Below are 21,382 nucleotides of genomic sequence, written 5' to 3'. Positions count from 1 at the left end.
CTTCAATCTTATGATCAGTCGCGATTTCTTTCTCGTGATGCTCTAGCAAGAGTGAGCTGACCAGGCTGACAACCAGACAATCTTCAAAAACCTATCATTCGGTTCTAACAGTTCAGAATCCATGTTGATTCTGGCGGATAGGTACTTATGGCTGTGATTATCTGTTTGGGAAGCAAATTAAACGAGTACACAATTCATGGAGGGCGAACGATTCGCATGTGTTTACGTCCGAAGCCGTGACGTAGTCGTGTGACGTCACGCTACACTCGAAATATACAACCCTGTATCTTCGTCGAACAACATCATCTCGCTTCTGCAGACTACACGACTCATCAACATGATTTCATTATTGCCATTATATCCTATTCGCTGGTTGGCCATGTTCTTGCGGATGATAGTGCTGTGTACCTGCACAATCGCAGATCGCATGTCGCATCTGTACCACCCCGCTGATCCCAGACGAGCAAACGCTTCGCCATGTTATATGTAGAGCTCCTCTCAATCATCGTGGACAAACCCAGGTATCGCCATATAGCCCTAATTAGTCCCAATATACGCAAAACTCTGAAAACCATCGTAGATCAACCCAGACATTGACATACAGCAAGTAGATTCGTCGATCCGCGCTATCGTTTCCTGGTCCTCAATCCCCTCTGAACTCCTTCAAAAATCCTCGCAGAGTACAGTCAGCCTCTTCAATGCTCCTTTAGGCCTCTTCTTTCTTCTTCATCTGCCTCATCTCTTCCACCAATTTCTCCAAGTCCAGTTTCGGAACCACATACTTCGCCCACCAAAGCACCACCCAACAGCCAGGAACAAGTTTCAGCTTCTTCACAAACCCCATCTCTCTCTCTGCTTGTTGGAGGTCTTCTCGAACAATTGCTTCCATCATCCTGGGGTTAACACGGAAGAAGCTGGTATCAGCCTTTGGGCTATCCAAGTCTTTGGCTGCCCATACACCGGGAACATAGTATCTCCCACGATGAAACTCTCCTCTTCGGCGACGATGTTCGGCAACTGTGTGTGTGGCATGAGGTACGCTGATCTTGGTGCGAGCGAGAGGTTCGAAGGGTGACAGGTTGACAACATTGAGGTGTTCGGGCGATATAGTCACGCGATCTGCGATGCGGACGCGTTTACATGTATGGTTCATTGAGCTGGGTGGAGTGTCAGGAGTATCGACGCGCGGGCGCTTGAGACTGGATTTAGGCGTCGCAACCTCTTGCTGGGTCTTTACAGACGGCGGCGTAGTAGGAGTCTTTGGAGTAATCGGTGGCGTACACTTGGCTTGGTGTGGTTCGGATAGCATCGCTAATGTCGGATTCGATGTGGATGTGGTTACTGGCAATGGCTGCTGGGATTTGGCGTAAGAGCCTTGTTGTGGTGGAGTTACAGGCAGAGTAGTTGACAGAAGAGATTTTTGGTGACGGATAGGTACATCTTGCCGATGCAGTTTCGATGGTGTTGATGTGGCGGCTTCCTCCAGCTCTTCTTGCGACATCTCCTTCTCCAACACCATCTTCAGCCACACCATCAACAGCCGAGCGAACTCCTTCTCTTCCTCGGTCGGTTCTTCCTCTTCTGCCTTGTCTGCATATGGCACGCCTGGTACCTCTTTCAGCTCGTCCGATTTCTTCTCCCATACTTGCAGCACTTCTTTCAACATTGCTATATCATCTTCTCCCATTTCCTCATCCTTGAGCAAGTCTTCAAGTCGATCAATGGTGTTTTGCATCTCCAGTTTAGTCGTGACCCATTCCTTCCTCGCGAGTGAGTGGATCCCTGGATGTGTTTCCTTTTGCTTGAATATGCCACCGCGCCTGGCGATCATGCGTTGTAATAATTCGAGCTGGTGTACTAGCCGCGTTATCGCACAGTTAGGACATACCTTCATCCATTGGTCAAGCTTGCGGGCAATAGACGAAGGTAAGCCATGTACGCATGCGCACATGAGGGCAGTGTAGGGTGCGGGCTTGTAGACTCTGGCCATGTTGCGCTCAAGTGAGGCTCGCTTGCTTCGATTTGCTGTCTCTGCGAATGTGGGGAGGCGAAGGTCGCGACAGTCGTAAGTAGAAAGATTCAGTACATGGGAAGTAAGAGCGTTTGCGATTAGTCGCCCCGGGTTTGATTGCTAGGTGAGTGCCAAGGCCAAAGCGTCATGACGTAAAAGTCCGCGAGTGAAAGGTAGACTCCGCAACAATCAATTCAATCCGGTCACTCTCCTAGACCCACTTACCTATCTAGGTAGGGCTTAAACTCCTATAGGTAACTACTAGGCTTAAAGCGGTAATCAATCAATCCAATCTGAACCTTCTAGGACCCACTTAATTGATTGTTGCGGACTGTGGTGAAAGGTAAAAGTCGGAAGTGATTGTCGCACTTTGCGATTGCTTGGGGCCACTGAGTAGAGAGAGTGAGAGTGGCCTAAGGCAATGGTATAATAGAAAATGTTTTTATGGCGTACCTGGGTGTCAATAAATACTTAACAATGTGGGTAAGCGCCTACCAAGCGTGTCTAACGACTACAGTAGCCTTTGCACACTAGTATGTCAAGTATCTTATGACACCTGGGTGGGCGCAAAGTTCTGTTGGTCCAGGGCGCAAACGTGCGATTCGGGCGGATGATATATAGTTAAGTGGTGTGACTAGGGGGTGAAAAGGCTCAGTAAAAATGGAAATCGAGCATGTGTCACATTCGCCCTATAGATGAAATTGTTTGCTTCCGAAGTACTGCGACATATCAGCCAAACCGGATCATCTCTTGCGTATCTCCACCTGCTTCTCAAATAGTCAAAGAAGCTAGGGCGCATTGAAACCTGAAATTCTTTCAGTTCGTTTGTATTGGACATAAGTGTGGCGATTCCTGTGCACACACGCGAAGATGAACGAGCACATGACTGTGCGAGTCAGTACAAAGCATATGTACGCGTCAATGAGATGGTCTAGGTGACAACGTAACGCTCATCGAAATGGATATTAGTTCTGACAAACGATGACTTAATCCACGTCCGAGAGGCGATGCAACTTTGTATGCGCTGAGCAGAAAAGATTGATTTGACAAGAAAGGAAATGAATGCCTCGATTATCCCGTAGACAAAAGCCGGACAGCAGCTCCTTACACTATATTAAACATGCGTCGCTCTGTGATATATACGAGCTATATAAACATCGGCAGCTCTGAAGGTATGTTGGGCGTGTACGATTTAGTGGGAATAAGAAAATGAAAGGAATATTGATGGGGGGAAGTGGGCAGCCTCATGACAGCCGAACCGAATGACATACAGGAAACATGACACTTAGCTCGCCACGCGTTTACTGAATTGTCCTGCCTGAGTGACTTATCATTTTGCATCTCCTGGTAGACGTAGGCGGAGTTCTCTAGTAAATCGTAGTGCTGGAAAGAAACAATTGAAAGCTATTCCCCTTTTGATCTGGCCGTGAAATGAAAGAGAAAATCTTCGTATATCACAGAGTCATCAAAACACGCATTATTCTTATGGTAAATCAGCCAGATAGAAGACATGTCGCATTCTGATGAAAGGTTTTCAGTCTCGAGATGATGTCATCTCCTCCTGGTGGGTCTTCTACGGAAATTGGCGAGAACCGCGGCGCCGCGGAAACCGCGGACTGCGTGGCGCCACAGCCAAGAAGATCGCGTCAGGAAGATCTCTAGCAGACAATGGTGATGGCATTCAAGACATCACACCCCCTCTTACATAATCACGTCAGGATACAGGCTTTGTCAGAAGAAGAGAAAGAGTTGGAAGTTCGGGTGTTGCTGCACAATAGCCACAGTGGAGGAATATGAACGACAACTTCGACACTAAGCAGACTCAGGAGCGTGGCAAAAGTCAAGAAATCAACGGTACTGAGACGAGCGGTGTACAAAGTGATGCTGCAGAACGTGACGAGGAAGTGACGTCGAAAAAGAGGACGCGGCCTACATGGCTAGCTGTGTTGACGCAGCATGGCGAGAAACCTCCGTTTATGCTGAAATTCAGAAGTTCAGATGGCTTCATCATTGGGACGGTGTCGTTGGCTGTCTTCACAGTAGGTCATTGCTTCGTACAGTTCGCGCAAGATTGTGGAGCTAACTCAAGTAGGACATGTTTCTGTACGGTGTGATTGTGCCTGTCATTCCTTTCGCGATACGGTCACGAAGCCACATTGAACAGGACCGAGTGCAGTACTGGGTATCGGTCCTGGTTGCTGTCTACGGTGCTTCCCTGTTGGCATTTTCACCCGTATGTGGCTGGCTTGCGGATCGTGGTTCGTCACGTCGCTCTCCGCTTCTTCTGGGCTTGCTCGTCCTACTAGGTGCGACTATTTTGCTTGATGTGGGAAATTCCATCGCTGTTCTCATCGTCGGCAGAGTGCTGCAGGGAGCCTCTGCTGCTGTGGTGTAAGACTACCGGAGCCTGGAAAACAAATCCATTGACTAACATGGCGCAGATGGGTCGTTGGCCTCGCTTTGCTGGCGGATACTGTACCGCAAGACCGACTGGCGACAGCCACGGGGTGGCTGAGTATAGGAATGTCGCTTGGATTGCTAATATCTCCGCTGCTTGGTGGCTTGGTATACGACAAGGCTGGGTACAATGCTGTTTTCGCCATGTGTTATGGCTTAGTCGGATTGGACGTGATTTTGCGCTTGCTGCTCGTGGAAAAGAAAGTAGCTGCTAGATGGGATCCTACTGTTGTAGGGCGTCTGGAAGTACAAGCTGAAATTCGTTCGGACGAAACCGCGAGACCAGAGGTTGGTGCCTCGACCCAAAGCCCCAGCTTGGAGCCTACCAAAGGCCCAGAATCAGAACCGGGTGCAGCGGAAGCGCAACAAGACATCCGCCCGCAACGCCGTCTACGCGATCGCCTTCCCCCGGTTATCTCACTTCTATATTCTCGACGTCTACTCGCTTCACTCTTCTGCGCTCTTATCCAAGCTCTTCTCGTCACAGCGTTCGACTCAGTTCTCACCATTCACGCGGCAGACACATTTAACTGGAACTCGACGGGCGCAGCACTTCTCTTTCTCCCTATCGTTATACCAAGCTTCCTAGCGCCACTATGGGGTTGGATATGCGACAAATACGGCGGACGCTATCTAGTCGTGGTCGGCTTCCTGTGTGCATGCCCCCCTCTCGTCTGTTTGCGCTTCGTCAATGAAAACACCATCAAGGACAAGGTACTTTTGTGCGCGCTACTGGCGTTGACGGGTCTGTTCATAGGTATGACTTTCGCGCCGGTCATGGCAGAGATTTCGGCGGTCACCGAGGCCAAGGAGAGAAAGATGCTCGAGAGTGGGCGCCCAGGATTTGGCAAAGGCGGAGCTTTTGCTCAAGCTTACGCGCTGTTCAATGTGGCTTTCGCTGGAGGATGCATGGCTGGTCCTTTACTGGCTGGTTTCATCGTTGAAGACAGTGGATGGTCGACCATGGCGGCAGTGCTGGGCGCGTTGTCTGCCGTCACCGCATTGCCTGGTTTTCTCTGGTTAGGTGGCTGGGTGATGAGACCTTAGTCAAAGCATGACATTAGGATTGAAGTGGCCAGGATTGCTTTTACCCAGAGTCAGCAGCTCCGTATATCGATGCTTACTGGGTTGTACCATATGTTGTGGTACGTTGTATACATGTCAGCTGCACGGTGGTCCCGTTCGCGGCCGCTACCGAGGCGCCACGCTTTAATCGCACCTCCAAGCCTAACCATCGTCGTGGTCGCATCCTCCCGTCCTTTCATCCCAACCCACAACGTGTGTCGCCAGCATCTTCCTTCCATGCCAGTGATCTAAACTCATAATGACATGTACAACCGCAAGCTGTCATGCTTTGGGTTGGTGAGAATGAGACATGGTCAGATTCGTCAAACCCTCTTCTCCTCCATGATTCGCCTCGGGTCTGTTCTTGAACTATCACCGCCACTCCCCACCCGTTCTGGGCGCAGCTATATCCCGCAAATCTGTCGTCCAACTCCTGAATCGTGTGGGAACTCCGTTGTACACGTGCCTTCCGTAGGTGACATCGCATGTAAGCCACGATGCACGTCTCTTCCACCAACCAAGGCTCATTAAGCCCTACACCGGACGTCACACTATGTCAGGCGCCACGAGAAGAGCAATCGAGAACTCTTCCACCAGATGACGATCCCCACGCTTACTCCACATTACGCTATCGCTAGCGCGTCTTGGAGGGGTCGTGCCCAACGACTATACCGCGACGCCGAACTCGACCGGCTAGGGATTTCATACTAAATGGCCTGGTAGGCTGTAGCTAAACAAGCTCGCAAAACTATGATCAGGCGATCTGCGTACCCTGCATCTTACTCGCTATAATCGTCAGGCACGGGTCATTTGCCGTGCATTAATACGCTGTACTAAGTTTACCATGGTCACTTGCAAAAACTCCATGCAGTCACCTGCTTGACCGCTTGTCCTGTGTGACACCTGTTAACGTGTTTCAAGCCGGTAAGCAATCTCGGTGGTTTTCTATCTCCGCGACTAGGCGGTACATGTATGTACAGTACTTGCTCTCTCCGCAGGTATCACATGACGCCGAGAGCCAGCGCACCTTTGCATGATGCTCGGAGAGCACCAGTGGCGCAAGAAACTCTTTTACCGCTCCAAGCACTATGGGTATACGGCAGGCCTAAGGGCATATCCGGGGCATGATGCGTCACATGCGCTCTGACCGCGTCCGGGGTGCTCGGCATTGTTTGGTGTTTCCGGTCGATCGATGTATCATGTTGCTTTCAGTCAATGCTTGTGCACACTTGTAACCTCTTCATAGTTCGAAACATAGATTATACATTGTAAATCAGTGCGGAAGATCAACATCGCTTCGTTGCTAGACTCCCGAGGTTGGGTTTGGGCAAGAACTTACCCACTTGCCATGGCCCTTACCAACTGCAGTCGCAACTCAGTTAGGGACCGGAACCTGCAAGTAACTCACGCGCCCAACCTTAGAGGGGCCCCGCGTGGACTATTTTCTAGTTCCGGCAGCTTACCTTGATGCGTTGACCCTGCTACCCATTCCCCGGATATCGCACAACCTTTTATAGGGCCCAGTGTCACCACATCTTACAGTCTACACTCATACCCACAGTATCTCATACTACTTCAAGTGCGACATCATGATTTTCTCACGCACAATCATTGCGTTATCGCTATCCGTCGCTGCACTTGCTGCCCCAACGTAAGTGTTTTACACGAGGTGGTGGAATGCACACTTCACATTCCAGATATAGTGGTCGCGACCACCTGGAGCATTCCTTCCAAATTTTGCGAACATGTTGCTGACTCGTACCCAAGTGAGAAGCGTGGTGTTGCCTTTAATTGGGGCACAGATAAAGTCCGTGGTGTGAACATTGGCGGATGGCTAGTACTTGAGCCGTAAGCATTTCAACCAAATGTCGAAGCGAGCAAATCATTGATCATCACTGTACAGATGGATCACACCGTCTATCTTTGACAATGCGAATGCGAACCGTGGGCAGAAGGACATTGTTGATGGTAGGTCATAGCTATCTCTTTCAATCACTTCAAGGCTTGGCACTGATACGATACAGAGTACACATTGGGGCAGAAACTCGGCAGCGCGGCAGCGGGCTCCATACTCCGCTCTCACTGGGACTCATGGGTCACATGGAATGACTTCAACAAGATCAAGCAAGCAGGCTTCAACATTGTCCGTATCCCAATTGGATCATGGGCGTACGACACTTTCGGCGCGCCTTATGTATCTGGAGCCGGTGTCTACATCGATGCTGCTGTCGACTGGTCTCGAAGCTTGGGACTAAAGATCATCATCGACCTGCACGGCGCTCCGGGATCCCAGAACGGATTCGACAACTCTGGCCAAAAGATGCCCACGCCACAATGGCAAAAGGGAGACACCATCAAGCAGACCCTCCAGGTTCTCAACACCATCCAGAAAAAGTACGCCCAGGAATCCTACCAAGACGTCATTGTGGGTATCCAGCTACTCAATGAGCCCGCCCTATACAATGGTCTCAACCTCGATATACTCAAGCAATTCTACCGCGACGGATACGGTCAAACACGAGCAGTTTCCGACACACCTGTAATCCTCCACGATGGATTCAACAACCCCAACACCTGGAACGGCTTTCTCACGCCATCAGATAACAACGCCTACAACGTTGTTATGGATCACCACGAGTACCAGGTGTTTGACCAGACGCTTCTCAAGATGTCACCTGCGCAACATACCAGCTACGTCTGCAGTAACTCTGGCACATGGAGCGGTGCGGATAAATGGACTATTAGTAAGTCTCTATTGTGGCGCAGTTTAGTTTGGATTTAGACTAACTTTACCTTTCTAGTTGGAGAATGGACATCCGCCATGACCGACTGCGCAAAGTACCTCAACGGCTACGGAATCGGCGCTCGCTTCGATGGTACCTTCCCCGGAAGCAGCAAGATTGGCGACTGCAGCTGGCGCAACGATCTTTCCAAGTGGCCCGCTTCCTACAAGGACGACAGCAGGCGCTACATTGAAGCTCAAATCGCTGCTTTCGAGAACAAGGCCCAGGGCTGGTTCTGGTGGAACTTCAAGACGGAGGGTGCGGCCGAGTGGGATGCATTCCGCCTCATTGACGCTGGCGTCTTCCCTTCGATTTCAAACGGAAAAGTCAACTACAAGTTCGGCGGCTCATGCTAGAAGCTAAATGGGACGTTGGATTACGAAATTACGATAAACACGAAGACATCCCACGAGTCTGGGGCTATGAAGGAAACGAACAGGAGTACATACACATGAGAGTAACGATTCTATACATTGTTCAACTGGTTGATGACTTAGGCAATGACATACTACAATTTCATATTCAAGCAATGTGCTTTATGACAAACAGGATTGCCAGAGTGAGAGAAATAAGAAGGGGGTCAAACATGTCAGGGCCCGAGGGCATACAAGCACAAAACACCTGCCGTTATGCCATCTATCCGCACCATCCGCACCATCCGCACAACCAGTTGCGGAAATAAAATCCAACTAAGCCACACAAAAAGCGCAGTCAAGTCTATCCTATAAGCTTGCAATTCAAGCCCCATATCTTACAAAAATAACCCAGCCAAAACACCAAAAACACAAGCCTCCCGTACCCCAAGATGCAAAACAACGCCATCATTTATCTTCCAACGGCCCCAACAGCGGCATAACATCCTTAAACCTCACCGGCTTAAGTAAAAACTCATCAAACCCACAAACACTCGCCTCTCTCCTCGCCTTATCACTACCCAAGCCCGTCAGCGCAAAAACAAACGCTCTGAAAGGTCTTCTCCTCTCCTCCCCATGGTCAATACCCTCATTTGTATTCTCATCCCCATTTACTCCGCCCACCCGTCTAGCCACCTCATCCTCGACCTTTCGAATATTAACCACAGCCTGAAATCCATCCATGACCGGCATACTAATGTCCATGAAAACGCAGTCAAAAGCGTCGCGGCTACCGGCAGCAGATTGGTACAGCTGGACTGCTTCGGCACCGTTTGTGGCGCTGGAGTAGCGGACGTTGAGGCGCTTTGCAAAGGCCGAGAGCATTTTGAGGTTGATGAGGTTGTCGTCTACGAGGAGAAGGTTGTGGAAGCGGCAGTTTGGGGGTGGTGGCTGTGAGGGGGGTAGGCGAAGGGTTTGTATCGTCGAGGTGTGCTGTGATTGGGTTGGTTGGGGAGGACGGGTTCGGATTGCGAGGACGGTTTCTTGTTGGAGTTTAAGGATTGGGGTCGCCGCTTCGGTGTTGTTATTGTTGTTTTCTGGGATTGCGGTTGGCGAGGTGTTCTCTTTTTCTGTGCCATTTTCGAGCGCCAAGGGTGCCGGTGATGGCGACGATAGCGATAGTTTCTTCTCGTTTGCCTCATCTAGCGCGGAAACGAGCAGTGCCCGTAGCGACTTCCCAGTGACTAATATCGTCATGTGCGTAGCTTTCCGGAAGCCAACCTTGTGTGCTACAATCTTACTGAAACTATCCAGCACTACCACTACCTGCGGGGCATCCTTGGATGTATATCCAGTCAACAATGTTTCAAAGTCGGGCGTTGGTAACGTACCAAGCGTATGCGCATCGATGAGTAATACATCTGTTGAGGACGCGTCCGCCAATGAATTTGTAAACTTCATCCCAAATCGATCCTCGCAAATGTTGCGGATTGAATGCTCCAGAACCTCTGGAGGAGACACTACACGTGTACTAAAGCCTTCATTTGTTGATCTGTGTCGAGATAGACTAAGGAGGCCGACAGTCTTCCCCCGCAATATGTCCAGGGGGATGGAATCGTTTTCGGCTCCTGGACGACTATTTTTCAGGGGCCTTCGGCTGGTCGGGATTTCGATTGTGATACGGGTTCCCTTGCCCAGAGTGCTTTCGACAAGGATCTTGCCTTGGAGCGATTCCACAATACTCTTGACTAAACTTAAGCCTAGGCCAGTGCCTGGACTCAAAACGTCTTCTTGTGTAAAGGGTGTGAATAGGTGATATTTGAGAAACTGCTCGCTCATACCAACTCCTGTGTCAGTCACAATCAATGATATGTGCGGCAGGCCGCCGTCTACAGCCTCAAGGTATGCCAACCTCACATCGATGTAGCCTTTTTTGGTGTACTTCAATGCGTTGCTGATGACGTTAAGTAAGATGCGCTTCCAAGCACCTTGTTCAATAGGCAACACCCAGTCCCGGCCCTTTTCGACGTGTGTAGTAACGACAATAGGCTCGAGTGACACCGTTTCAGACGGCGGGTCCAGCCCGCGCTGCCGCTCTTGTTCGAGTCCGGATACGATTCGTGAAGCGTAATCATGGCCCAGCGAGACAGTCTCAAGAACTTCCTCGACCATGGAAACCAAGTCGACAGGCACAGAGCTCGGACGAGCGTTGGTAGCAGAATGCTTAGATACCATTCCGCCTCTTTGTGCAGCACCAGCGCGGCTGTTGACCTTGGAGTATTCCAAAAGATGGTCGAAAGTATCTAGTAAGGTAGAGGCGCATGACTCAATCATGGTGATTTCTGGGAGCAGTTCGGAATCCTTGTGTGTGTTTTCCTGTATGAGCTCGATACTGGCCAGAATACCGTGCAGCGGACTTCGCAGCTCATGACTAATAGAAGAAACAAAGTCTGACTTGGACTGAGTATTGGCTGAAGCCTCCAGGCGGAATATTTCGGCCATGAGTGAGTTGCCAAAAGCTACCAACGAGTTGAGATCACCAGTGTCTAGAGTCTTTCCAGTGTCGGATACCCAAGCTATACAAGTGGCGTAGCAGGATTCTCTTTGGTAATGCCATAGAGGTATAAACATGACGTATCGAGCCTTGGGTATATATTTGAAGAAATCGCTCCAATTATTGTCCTCGGAAGTCGAGGTTTTGCTTGAGTCTTGTGCGTCTTCGCCCCCATGTTGGAAGACGCCGTACTCATCCACTGCAAAAACATGCCCTCGGGTGTAAGTAGCTGTCAATCGCTGTATCAGCGACTGGCTTGGTCGACCCTCCGGATGTTGTGCGGCTACATCGTCCTTTCGATAATAGGATAGCGGTGTCGCTAGAGTGTCTTCTTGGCGCAAAGAAGATGCATCAGCAAATAAAGAGCGACCCTGACCACTGCCGTGCTGGGTGCCAGTTGCGACGACATCAAAAAAGTCGAGGCCGTTCAGATCCATGGCATGGCCAATCTTGTCAGCGGCAATGGAGAAGAGATTGCCGATTTGGGTGGATAGGACAGAGCTCATTTGTCCTGTGTAAGTGTCTTGCCGGGAAGCTGGGGTGGGAGACGGATCATCACCGGACGATTGTATAGCAGGGGCTGGGAGTGCTAGTGGTAAGGCATTTTCGGTCAAGTCAGATGTAGTGGAAGAATCATGCGGGGCGTCAGCTTTCGTATTGACGGGCTGACAGCTTGGTGAGGACTACGGAACGTGAGTGGTTGAACCGAATGATATGTATTGATGCTGATGCCGCTTACATTAGACGGTTGATCAGATGCTACTGTATCGGAGTCTCGTGTGCCAAGATCTCTTTGTGATGCTGAACTAAAGACGTCAAGATGGAATGGACTTTGCCCAACTGCCTTGGGCTCTATAATGCCAGACTTTGGGGTGACTTCGAGCCGACCGGAGCCTACAAGATGGCGAAGACTATCCATCATCCTCTCTGATCGCGATTTGCCGGCTTCGACGCGTTTCAGATTAAGGTAGGAACTAATGGCATCGCCAACTTCGCGGAGGGTGGCCAATGCCGCGGGATCCAAGAAGTCGCGTTCCTTGTTGTCGACGACACAGTAACTACCCAATATATGTCCTGATATAGAGCATAGCGGGACCTCCATGTAAGAGACCATGTGCGGGTAACCAGCCACGAATGGACGCGGTGCAAACATGGGCACCTCGCGGAAGTCTTTTATGCAAAAGTACGACTTGTCAGCGACAATGTACGGGCTGTCGGGTAAAGCCACTGGTCTTCCATGGAATATAGACATGGTATACGGGCAAACTCCCCACTCTAGCGCGATATGTGAAGTACCCAGAAGAAGAGGATGTGTCGGGTCCGGGCTCGTGAGAGATTGATGTTTGGTCATCTCGGCGCATATGTATTGGTTTCGATTGTCGATGAGGGAGAGGAATGCGCGATCGCAATCCAGTCTATGTACGCCATGTTGGACGAGCGCGTTGAGCGTAATGTCAGTGCTAGGGACGGGGTTTGGCGGCGGGCCTCCTTCGATATCGAACGGGAACGAAGCAGCGGAGAGATATCTAAAGTGACCAGTCAGCACTGCTGTATCGATATGCGCGTATTCCAGTCGTCTTACGCTGCGATTTCGTATGCTCGTACTCGTTCGTGGTTATCGATTGCCGCTGACGACGGCGTGCACGCCGCGGGGTCCGCGATGGGAAAACTCATTTAGCACACATTGAAGGCGCGTAGCACTTGGTCTCCAATCTAAGCGGAACTCCAGACTTCGGGCCTGCACTCTACAATCTGGGCCGTAATATGCACGCATGTTTGCGAGAGAAGGCGGATCTGGGGCGATGATCTCAATCCTCGCTGTGCCGCCTTAGCGTTGACAGGCCGAGTCGCATCGCGGCTAGCTGCATGCATGATAAAACAGCCTCATAATGTACTAGTCGTTAACACATCCGCCCGAAGCCGCAGTTTTCAGACACAACTTTTGCTACCTAGGTATTTTGATGATATGCTACAGACAGCAGATATCGTGCCGACTCGAGTTTTATGGGGTTGTATCTCTCTCTCATATTTTCACGGAATTCGCGTACGCGTCACAAGCCTCTCTCAGCTTTGCCTTGGTCCCGGGCTCCGTGGCGCTGTGCCCAGCATCGTCCACAAAATACAGCTTGCTCTCCGGCCACATCTTGTGTAATTCCCAGGCTGTTATTGGTGGGCATACCACGTCATACCTGCCTTGCACAATTGTTGTCGGGATATGCCTGATGCGATCGATGTTCTCCTTCTTTAACAGTTGTCCGTCTGTCATGAACCCGCCATTCGTAAAGTAATGGATCTCGATCCTTGCGTGTGCCAGCAAATAAGCCGGCTCCTTAAGTTTCTGAGCAATGTCGGGGTCGGGACGGAGCATGCTTATAGAGAGTTCCCATGTGTTCCAGGCTGTGGCTGCCGGGAGGCTGACTGAAGGGTCCGAGGACATGAGCCGTCTATGGTAGCTGGCAATATGATTGGAGCGCTCTTCCTCTGGCAGAAAGTTGATAAAGTCGTCCCATCGATCAGGGAAAAGCATCGAAGCACCGCCCGGATAATTCGTCCATTTTAGCTCAAGATCCCGTACAGTGAAGATGCCGCGTAGGACTAGGCTGCCAACACTTTCGGGGTGGGTTTGCGCATAGGCGAGGGAAAGGGTAGAGCCCCAAGAGCCGCCAAAGACAACGTGCCACTTGGGGATAATGAGGTATTTCCGCAGCGCTTCAATATCAGAGACAAGATGCCAGGTGGTGTTGTTGGTAGTGTCTGCGTTAGGTCGAGATTGACCACAGCCTCGCTGGTCGAGCAGAACCACTCGATATTCCGCAGGGTCGAAGAAGGCAGTGTTGCCCTTGGAACAATTGCCACCTGGGCCGCCGTGAAGATAGATCACTGCCCAGATTTAGATTGTGGCAACCAAATCAGATTAGGAAAACTCCATGCTTACCCGGCTTTCCATCTCTTTTGCCATACTGCTGATAGTGCAATTCATGCACATCGTCAACGCGCAACCAGTCGATATTCCACGCGTCTTCGTGCTGATAGCCGGCGATTTGGGCTGTTTGAGACATTGACGTTAGTGATGGCTGTACAATTATTAACCAACGTGAGTTTGAATCGATGACAGCGCAAATCACGGATCTTGTAGTCAGGATTAGAGGTTAGGTACCTAGGTGGTCCCGTGATAAGGAGTCAGAGTTGCATGTAGGTGCCTATGTACTACCCCGCTATTAGCATAGTGGGCCCCACTGAATATCTACAGGCCACCTTCCCATCTTAGCTCTCGCGATGGCTGCACTATTTCCGGGGATAAGGCATCGCCGATGAACCGAGATTTTATACGCGCTACGGGTCTTGGTTCATTGAATATCGCCATGATACTCCTGCCCACAAATCAAAACGCTTCCAATTGACAGTCACCCGACCAAACCACAGAGCGATACTACTCTCAGCAATGTCAAGACTAGAACTTGAAGCCGCCTGACCTGGTACTGAAAAAGCCGTTTGGATCAACACTCTTCTGCAACGCCTTGAACTTTTCATAGTCCCTGTAGCTCTGTAAGACAGGCTGATCCCACATGGCATCGTTCATGAAGAGTGGCAAATACAAGTCCTTGGGCATACCAGCCTCCTCCAGCCATTGAGGTACGACCTCATCTAACCAAGCCGTGATCTTCCTAGCGATTCCGTATGCCAACTCATCATCCGTTGCCAAGTTCCAGGCTCCTTGGTAGATTAATACGATGCGGTCGGGGTCCGAAGATGTAAGACCCATGGCGTTGCCGCCTTTGGTTGCCGAGACCTTACCGAAAATGGACGGTAGTGGCTGAAAGTCAACGCTGAACTGGATGGCGCGAACAAGGGGTGGTATGGTGAGGAAGGGACCAGAAAGGTTAGCCATATTGTCACGGATCTCTTTATACATTTGAGGACGAGAGGGAATGTAGGGGATGGTGTATGTCTATACATGATTAGTATGCGATATTAGGCATATGGTATGGGAAATCCTTACGCGAAAGAACGATCGAGCATTCAAGAGACGGACTGGTTCGCCATTTGTTTTCAACTGCAAATAGTCAGCTCGTGGAGACGGCGATGTGACTAGAGAGTAAACTCACTAGCTCGGAGTACTTTTGGGTTCTGGGCACGCAAGCCACGTTAAGAACTTTGAAAAAGTCCGTAAAAGGGCCGGACGTGGGCGGTTTGGGATTGTCATAAAAGTAGAAGATGAGCTTCGTCTTGACACCAGCGGCAAGGACTAGATCCGAAAATATGATGGCGGCCTTTGGATCTTCGGCGCCATGACCAACAAAGTTATGTAGAGCAGCATACAACTCGTCATCTTTGGTGGCATCATAGGCGCAGGAGCCACCCCATATATCACCCATGTGGTGGACCTTTGCCTTGAACTGGGTAACGATGCCGAATTGGCCACCTGACCCACGCATCGCTTGCGCAAGGTCAGGATGTGTGTCAGCATTTACGTTTACCACTGAGCCGTTAGCCATGACTGTCTCCCACTCGATAATGTTCTACTACATGTCAGTACACAACAAGTTAGGATGGATCATAATCACTGACATCAGCCGCGAGCCCTTCTTGAGCATTGAGAAACGAGAGTCCGCCTCCGAGCAACAGTCCACCCACACCGACAAGTCCTATGCTGACTTAGTTGCATCCATATTAAATTGGCGAAAGGGCAGCCTTACCAAGTCTTCCGCCAGAAATAGCCACCCCGCTCTTTTCGAGATCACCAATGACGTCGTTCCATTCTCCCCCTGGTCTGACATAGGCAACATCGTCGTCTGAGTCATACGTCGCCCCTACCAGATCAGTCATTGTGATTACAACACCGTCCTGAACGGTAGCGTGTCCATTGTTAGGGTCATGGCCTCCACTGCGAGTAGCAAACTGGACGCTTGGGTACTTGTTCAAGATCTTGACAACGATTGATACATCCTGAGCAGAGTTTGGCTGAACAATGCATGCGGGATCAACCTCGCGGAGGTTTGTTGCCCAATACTGTTGCGTCTCGTATGTATACTCTACCGTGAGGAGGCCAGGAGTGAGAACCTTGCCTGGGAGAGCATTGTTGATCTCAGCACAGGCTTTCTTGGTTGCATCAGAGGGGGCAGCGAGACCGAATTGGGCGCCCAACAGCAGTGTTGCAAATGTAAAAGAAGCAGATTTGGCCATGACGACCAGAGTGAACGAAGAATGAACAAATATGTCAATGCTGATAGTGGAATTTGCTTGAATCTGTCTGCTGATACATGTAGAGACGTTTAGATTACATTTTATACTCCCCTTCAATCATGGCGCTGCCTTGAACCGTATTGTGGTCGATTTCACGCCGTATGGTCACGCACTTGTGGCGTTCCACCGAGCAGCTGAGGACGCGTCGGGTACATGATATGGCGTCGGATACGAGACACCTTGTCCAATAGAGTTCCCCAGGCACGTGCTAGCCTATCGTGAGCGCGTGTCGGCAAGCCTTAGTGATGCGAGAGAGTTTTTAGGGAAATCAATGCATATTGGTGGTTCCTCTGGATACATCACTCGCTAAGGTGTGTATATGGCATGCATGAAAGTGGGTGTGAAGTCCACATAGGGAAGGATAGAAATCCAGAATTGCGGTCCTCGTATAGTGGCATGACGATGGTCCACGTGAGCATTTGAAAAGACTTATGGTGGGTCACGGATCAGAGGGAAAGGCTCTCTTTGACAGCAATCCTTTTTTGGCGATTCATCAGATATGCGAAGTCGTACTAATATATACATACGCGGTGTGATTGAGTAAGCAGATGTGAAGCCGGACATGAGCGGCAGCAAAATGGCGGCGATGACGAAATGGCTGTAAGGCTGACATGGAGGTGGAGTCGTGGCGACGAGTCGTCGCGGATGCGGAGCTAAATTAAGTTATCGGTGATTCGGCACGCGCCGGCACGCGCCCGCTCTCCGTAGGTACCACGCCGGTTAGCGACATGCGGAATGTCCTCATGTCTCGCCCACATCGAGATTATCGTTCGTTGTCATCTATGCACGAAAGGCAATCGACTCCTGTATGGAACCCGTATATATATGCGACTTTGGTAATCTAGTCCTGTTCGGTATTGGCATGACCAGCAACCGTCCTTGGAGTTGTGAACGGTCTGTAGGTACTGTATTCCAGCTACCTAATCCAGATGCTATTTACAGTCGAGATGAAGAGAGGAAGAAAGTGGGCGGCCATCCTGCTTTGTTTGGGTTGGCGCACGGCGCACGGGCTGCTGGGGGAAGGAGTGATAGAAGGAAGGAAGTGACTAGGCCAGCGGCCTAGTCATGTGACCTAAGGCTCAGCCCGTTACAGGAGTACTGTGACCGTGAGCACTACACCATCTTTTTCTTCCGAGCCCGAATCGCTCTGACGCAGAAACCAGGATCTTTCCGTGGCAGCTACGATACTCTGATCGTCTAGTCGTACAGGGCCCTTGCAAAGCTCAACTTGCTTGCCATCCACGCGCACAATCCCGATATCAAACTGAACACACCCATAGCCGCGTGGTAATCCGGTCAATAAGTGACTACTATCTCTAAGATGGGGCAATAGAGACGTGGTCCATTATCGTTTCTTTCAGAGCCTAGACCACTTGCCGTATTGTGCCACTGAAGGGTAGAAAGATGTTGCTTAGTAAGCACCACGTCTACACAAATGATCAGAATGCCCGCAACCATACGTCATTGAGTGCCTTAAAATGTCAGCATATTCAATTTGAGATTATCATGTGATCAATCTGTCGACATACGGCATCATTCCTCATGGGCGTACCTCATCAAGGCGGTCGCGGCGCATACTGAGCAAACTTCTGGTCAACATCGTCGATGTTTAGGACGGAGGATGACTGTCTACTTACGGTGCCTTGAGCAAGAATTTGAGTGATAGCAGCAGTTGAGGTAGTACAAGCCATACTAGACAAGTCGACTGTGGTCAGTTGGCACGAGATAGTCATTATATGGCAGCTATTGGTATTCAAAGTGCCAGAGTATCAAGAGTGTTAGCGAAGCATTGGTAAAAAAAGGTTGTTCTTATTCCATGCTAACGAACTTATCAACTCCTTCATTTTCCAGTCCAGCATGGACGGTGTGTTGCGAGCCAACCACTCGGTAGGTCGGAGCGAGGAGTCAGACAAGATGCAAAGAGAGCTTTAGTATGACAGGTCTCGCATTGACATACGAGCAACGAAAGAAGGAGGGTATTCAGATGTATACTAGTTCAACGGCAGGGACGACGTTGAAACGACAAGGCAAGACTGCGCAGCTGTAGCGAGACGCATTTTCCGCGAGCACCCGTCGCTAGTGTATCTTGAGACTGGTGCTGACTTCAGGCAGCGATCTTAGCTAGTTAAGCGACCGAGGCGTCCAAGCGGTGGCGCAGCAGCGCTGGGAATGACATATAGTTGCTTGTTTACGAGTACGACAGATACAGCACGCCGAAGCTGTCAAGGTCTAACGAGCTGGGCATGTTGGACATCCGGCCGTTTCTTCCTCAAGCTCATCGAGGAGGTATACTGACTATTATGTGGCCATCTCTGCCAAGTATTGCTCATACTCAGCAGAAGTAGAACTCTAACGTTTTGAAGATGGCTGTCGGGTTGCATAGCCTTGCTACGGTTAGCACCTACCTTGATCAAGTGTCAATTATCGTCTCGCCAATTCCTTCAGCTGCCTAGGTATACAAAATGACGTGCTTGCGGCTCTGGCAGAAGACGCCACAGCTACTGTCGTACCAAGATGGAGCGTATCAAGCTTTTTCAAGACAGAGCGCTGGTATCAACGTGGAACATTTCACCGACGTCATGTTGGATCTGAGGTGAGAATCGGCTCAGCCTCTACTATTGCTGCTGCTGCTGCTGCTGCTGCATCTATTCCGGTCCGAAATGATCTCAAGTTGAGCATACAGGCGTTTTTTTCTCTCGGAGGGTTTGTGTTGCGAGGTTACAGTATGAACAGCTGCGTGCACACTTGAAAGAAGCCTGCCGTGAGCGAAAGATTAAGTCATGGTATGATTAGGCCTACACCGAGTACATGCACCGGGTACACTGCAGTACTGAGGAACGCAGCCGCGGCTGCTTCGGAACAAGAAGCACTCTTGGCGATCTGTGAACACCATGTTGGAAAGACAAGAGAAAGACATGATTGAGATGAATGCGGTCCACGGCCTGGGCGATCCCAACGCGGATCAATGCCGATCTAGCCGCAACCCAAACTCGACGTCTTAGTGCTGATCTCATCTGTTGGACCACGCTGTCACCCAACACAGATCGTGTCATTCCCGGTGAAATCTGCTTGAAGACAATCGGGCTAAATCTTTCAAGATACGGAATACTTGCCTACAGCGCTCGCCTGTCCAACACAACGTTGTAAGCAGACCGAACAGCCAAGTACCAAGCCCTGCATAGTCTTGGAAGCAGAAAAAATAACTCAAACTCAAAGACAATAATAGAAGTGGTGATGACACACACATTACTACAACCAGACAGCACGCAGCGATGTCCGGCTTTTGCTCGGTCATACCATTTCTTATGAACGTCCTGCGGCCTCTTTCAGAGAGCTCTTGGCATTGTCTACTGCGACCAAGATATGTTGTCAGATGTGGCTAGGCCATGGTCATAGAGGGCAGACTTGCTACCAGTCAGTCTATTCAGTTTAGACTGACTGAACTGACTGAATTGGACTGAATTTGAAACCTTGTTTTGCAGTCACGATAGCAACTTCTAGTGTTGCTTAGAACACGGTTTGTCGATGCAACTAAACTTAGACAGGAAGATACTAGATCTGTATAGGTTAAATAAAATCCCTAAGCTAATTAGACTCTGCTAATCGCGTTAGGGCCACATAGCAGCCTTAACGCGTCGCGCCTACTCCAGCAACTTAATGCTACAACACTCTCGCCACTCTCGCTACTAGATATTTTAGTGTACTTTATGTCTACTTCTTTAAAATTAAGCCTCCACCGCCTTATCGAACGCGATAAGTGCAGTTCTCCTCTACCGTCGCTATCGAACGCGTCCACTGTTGGGGATACTGCGAGCGAGGCTTAGCCTAACGAGTTCTAGCCTGACGAGCCCGTGGCAATACATGCGGACTTACCTAACGACGACAACTATTACCTTAGGCTTAATTTTAAGCGCGTGCCGTACCTCGAGCGACGCTAAACAGAGCGCAGTCGCGGCACAGTAAGGAGCTAGATCTACCGCCACGGCTAGGGCGTATAGCACCGCAAGAAGAAGAAGAAGAAGAAGAAGAAGAAGAAGAAGAAGAAGAAGAAGAAGAAGAACTATTAGCTTTGCTAGATCTACCATAAGTAACGGCGGTAATAAGAAGCCTACTACGAGGCTGATAGCACTATAAACGCTAGTCGACACCTCTTAAGTAATAGGTCTAGGCATTCACTAGGACCTAACGGACCTATACTAATTACTAGCTAAGAGGGTAATATCATAGGCGCGCTCGCAAAATTATAAGTCTATATAATAAGGTCTAGAAGTGTAGAGGTCTCCTAGGAGGTTACTAATAAGATAGCGGTAAGCTTTTTATCCTCTTAGTTTTAAGACGCCCTAAAGGACTAGGTAATTGCTAACAACTAGAGCCTACGCGTAAGAGAGACGCCGTAGTTTCGAAATATAATCGCGGCTGTAAGTCCCCTAGCGGAAGCCTTCCTTTAGCGTAGCTACTTGTCAGATATTCACTCTCATCTGGAATACTGATGAAATAGGTAATGAATGGTGATGATGTTGATTATTGATTGTGTGTTTGTTCTGTCTACGGTTGTGGGCACACCTAGGGTGTGCCAAGCCTTCCTGTGATCCGATTGGCTCTCACAGATGCCGGGTCGCGCTAGTCTAACCCAGCGTCTGTACGCTCTCATCTTCAACAGTGCTATTATCTGACACTACTAGACGCTCTGCGATTATATTATTACTAAGTATAACGCGTACGTACCCGCTGTTGCCGCCTACCTTCGCGAAGCCTAGTCGCTTATATATGTTTCCTTTAACAACTAGACCTTAACTAGTGGATAGTACGCTTTCACTACTGTCAGATCAGATAAGATATTGCACAAAAGTGATGGATGTTTATGATTTCTTTGTTCTTGTGTCTGTTCTAAGGTGCACGCTGAGAGTTTTGTTCT

At 49.9% G+C, this 21,382-nt stretch overlaps 9 protein-coding genes across 9 annotated transcripts; 3 read left to right on the top strand and 6 right to left on the bottom strand.

The window, feature by feature from the left end:
- Nucleotides 1–706: 706 nt before the first annotated feature.
- On the bottom strand, nt 707–1,990 carry PtrM4_114790 (Daxx domain containing protein; the record flags this gene model as incomplete). Its single annotated transcript, XM_066108145.1, has 2 exons — nt 707–1,849; nt 1,889–1,990. 2 exons carry the CDS (start codon nt 1,988–1,990, stop codon nt 707–709), a joined length of 1,245 nt encoding a protein of 414 aa, XP_065961330.1.
- Nucleotides 1,991–3,804: 1,814 nt separating this feature from the next.
- On the top strand, nt 3,805–5,538 carry PtrM4_114780 (AraJ, Arabinose efflux permease; the record flags this gene model as incomplete). The annotated part of the gene is made up of 4 exons (XM_001934859.2): nt 3,805–4,050; nt 4,104–4,402; nt 4,453–5,500; nt 5,533–5,538. The coding sequence occupies 4 exons, from the start codon at nt 3,805–3,807 to the stop codon at nt 5,536–5,538; spliced, it is 1,599 nt and encodes a 532-aa protein (XP_001934894.2).
- Nucleotides 5,539–7,122: 1,584 nt separating this feature from the next.
- On the top strand, nt 7,123–7,385 carry PtrM4_114770 (uncharacterized protein; the record flags this gene model as incomplete). Its single annotated transcript, XM_001934858.2, has 2 exons — nt 7,123–7,184; nt 7,301–7,385. The coding sequence occupies 2 exons, from the start codon at nt 7,123–7,125 to the stop codon at nt 7,383–7,385; spliced, it is 147 nt and encodes a 48-aa protein (XP_001934893.2).
- A 468-nt stretch (nt 7,386–7,853) lies between these two features.
- PtrM4_114760 (uncharacterized protein) lies at nt 7,854–8,672 on the top strand (the record flags this gene model as incomplete). Its single annotated transcript, XM_066108144.1, has 2 exons — nt 7,854–8,277; nt 8,335–8,672. The coding sequence occupies 2 exons, from the start codon at nt 7,854–7,856 to the stop codon at nt 8,670–8,672; spliced, it is 762 nt and encodes a 253-aa protein (XP_065961329.1).
- Nucleotides 8,673–9,137: 465 nt separating this feature from the next.
- Nucleotides 9,138–11,729, bottom strand: PtrM4_114750 (uncharacterized protein; the record flags this gene model as incomplete). The annotated part of the gene is made up of 1 exon (XM_066108143.1): nt 9,138–11,729. One exon carries the CDS (start codon nt 11,727–11,729, stop codon nt 9,138–9,140), a length of 2,592 nt encoding a protein of 863 aa, XP_065961328.1.
- Nucleotides 11,730–11,833: 104 nt separating this feature from the next.
- On the bottom strand, nt 11,834–12,897 carry PtrM4_114740 (uncharacterized protein; the record flags this gene model as incomplete). The annotated part of the gene is made up of 2 exons (XM_066108142.1): nt 11,834–12,749; nt 12,806–12,897. 2 exons carry the CDS (start codon nt 12,895–12,897, stop codon nt 11,834–11,836), a joined length of 1,008 nt encoding a protein of 335 aa, XP_065961327.1.
- Nucleotides 12,898–13,246: 349 nt separating this feature from the next.
- PtrM4_114730 (MhpC, hydrolase or acyltransferase (alpha-beta hydrolase superfamily)) lies at nt 13,247–14,282 on the bottom strand (the record flags this gene model as incomplete). Its single annotated transcript, XM_001934857.2, has 2 exons — nt 13,247–14,103; nt 14,159–14,282. The coding sequence occupies 2 exons, from the start codon at nt 14,280–14,282 to the stop codon at nt 13,247–13,249; spliced, it is 981 nt and encodes a 326-aa protein (XP_001934892.2).
- Nucleotides 14,283–14,674: 392 nt separating this feature from the next.
- Nucleotides 14,675–15,719, bottom strand: PtrM4_114720 (GlcD, FAD-FMN-containing dehydrogenase; the record flags this gene model as incomplete). The annotated part of the gene is made up of 3 exons (XM_001934856.2): nt 14,675–15,172; nt 15,224–15,277; nt 15,330–15,719. The coding sequence occupies 3 exons, from the start codon at nt 15,717–15,719 to the stop codon at nt 14,675–14,677; spliced, it is 942 nt and encodes a 313-aa protein (XP_001934891.2).
- Nucleotides 15,720–15,768: 49 nt separating this feature from the next.
- PtrM4_114710 (GlcD, FAD-FMN-containing dehydrogenase) lies at nt 15,769–16,407 on the bottom strand (the record flags this gene model as incomplete). The annotated part of the gene is made up of 2 exons (XM_066108141.1): nt 15,769–15,869; nt 15,921–16,407. 2 exons carry the CDS (start codon nt 16,405–16,407, stop codon nt 15,769–15,771), a joined length of 588 nt encoding a protein of 195 aa, XP_065961326.1.
- Nucleotides 16,408–21,382: the final 4,975 nt, after the last annotated feature.

The sequence above is a fragment of the Pyrenophora tritici-repentis genome, chromosome 6, assembly GCF_003171515.1.
Source record: "Pyrenophora tritici-repentis strain M4 chromosome 6, whole genome shotgun sequence".
In the NCBI taxonomy this organism is placed as follows: Eukaryota; Fungi; Ascomycota; class Dothideomycetes; order Pleosporales; family Pleosporaceae; genus Pyrenophora; species Pyrenophora tritici-repentis.
Note: the sequence above shows the minus strand (reverse complement) of the source record. Positions and strands in the feature narration are given on the sequence as shown.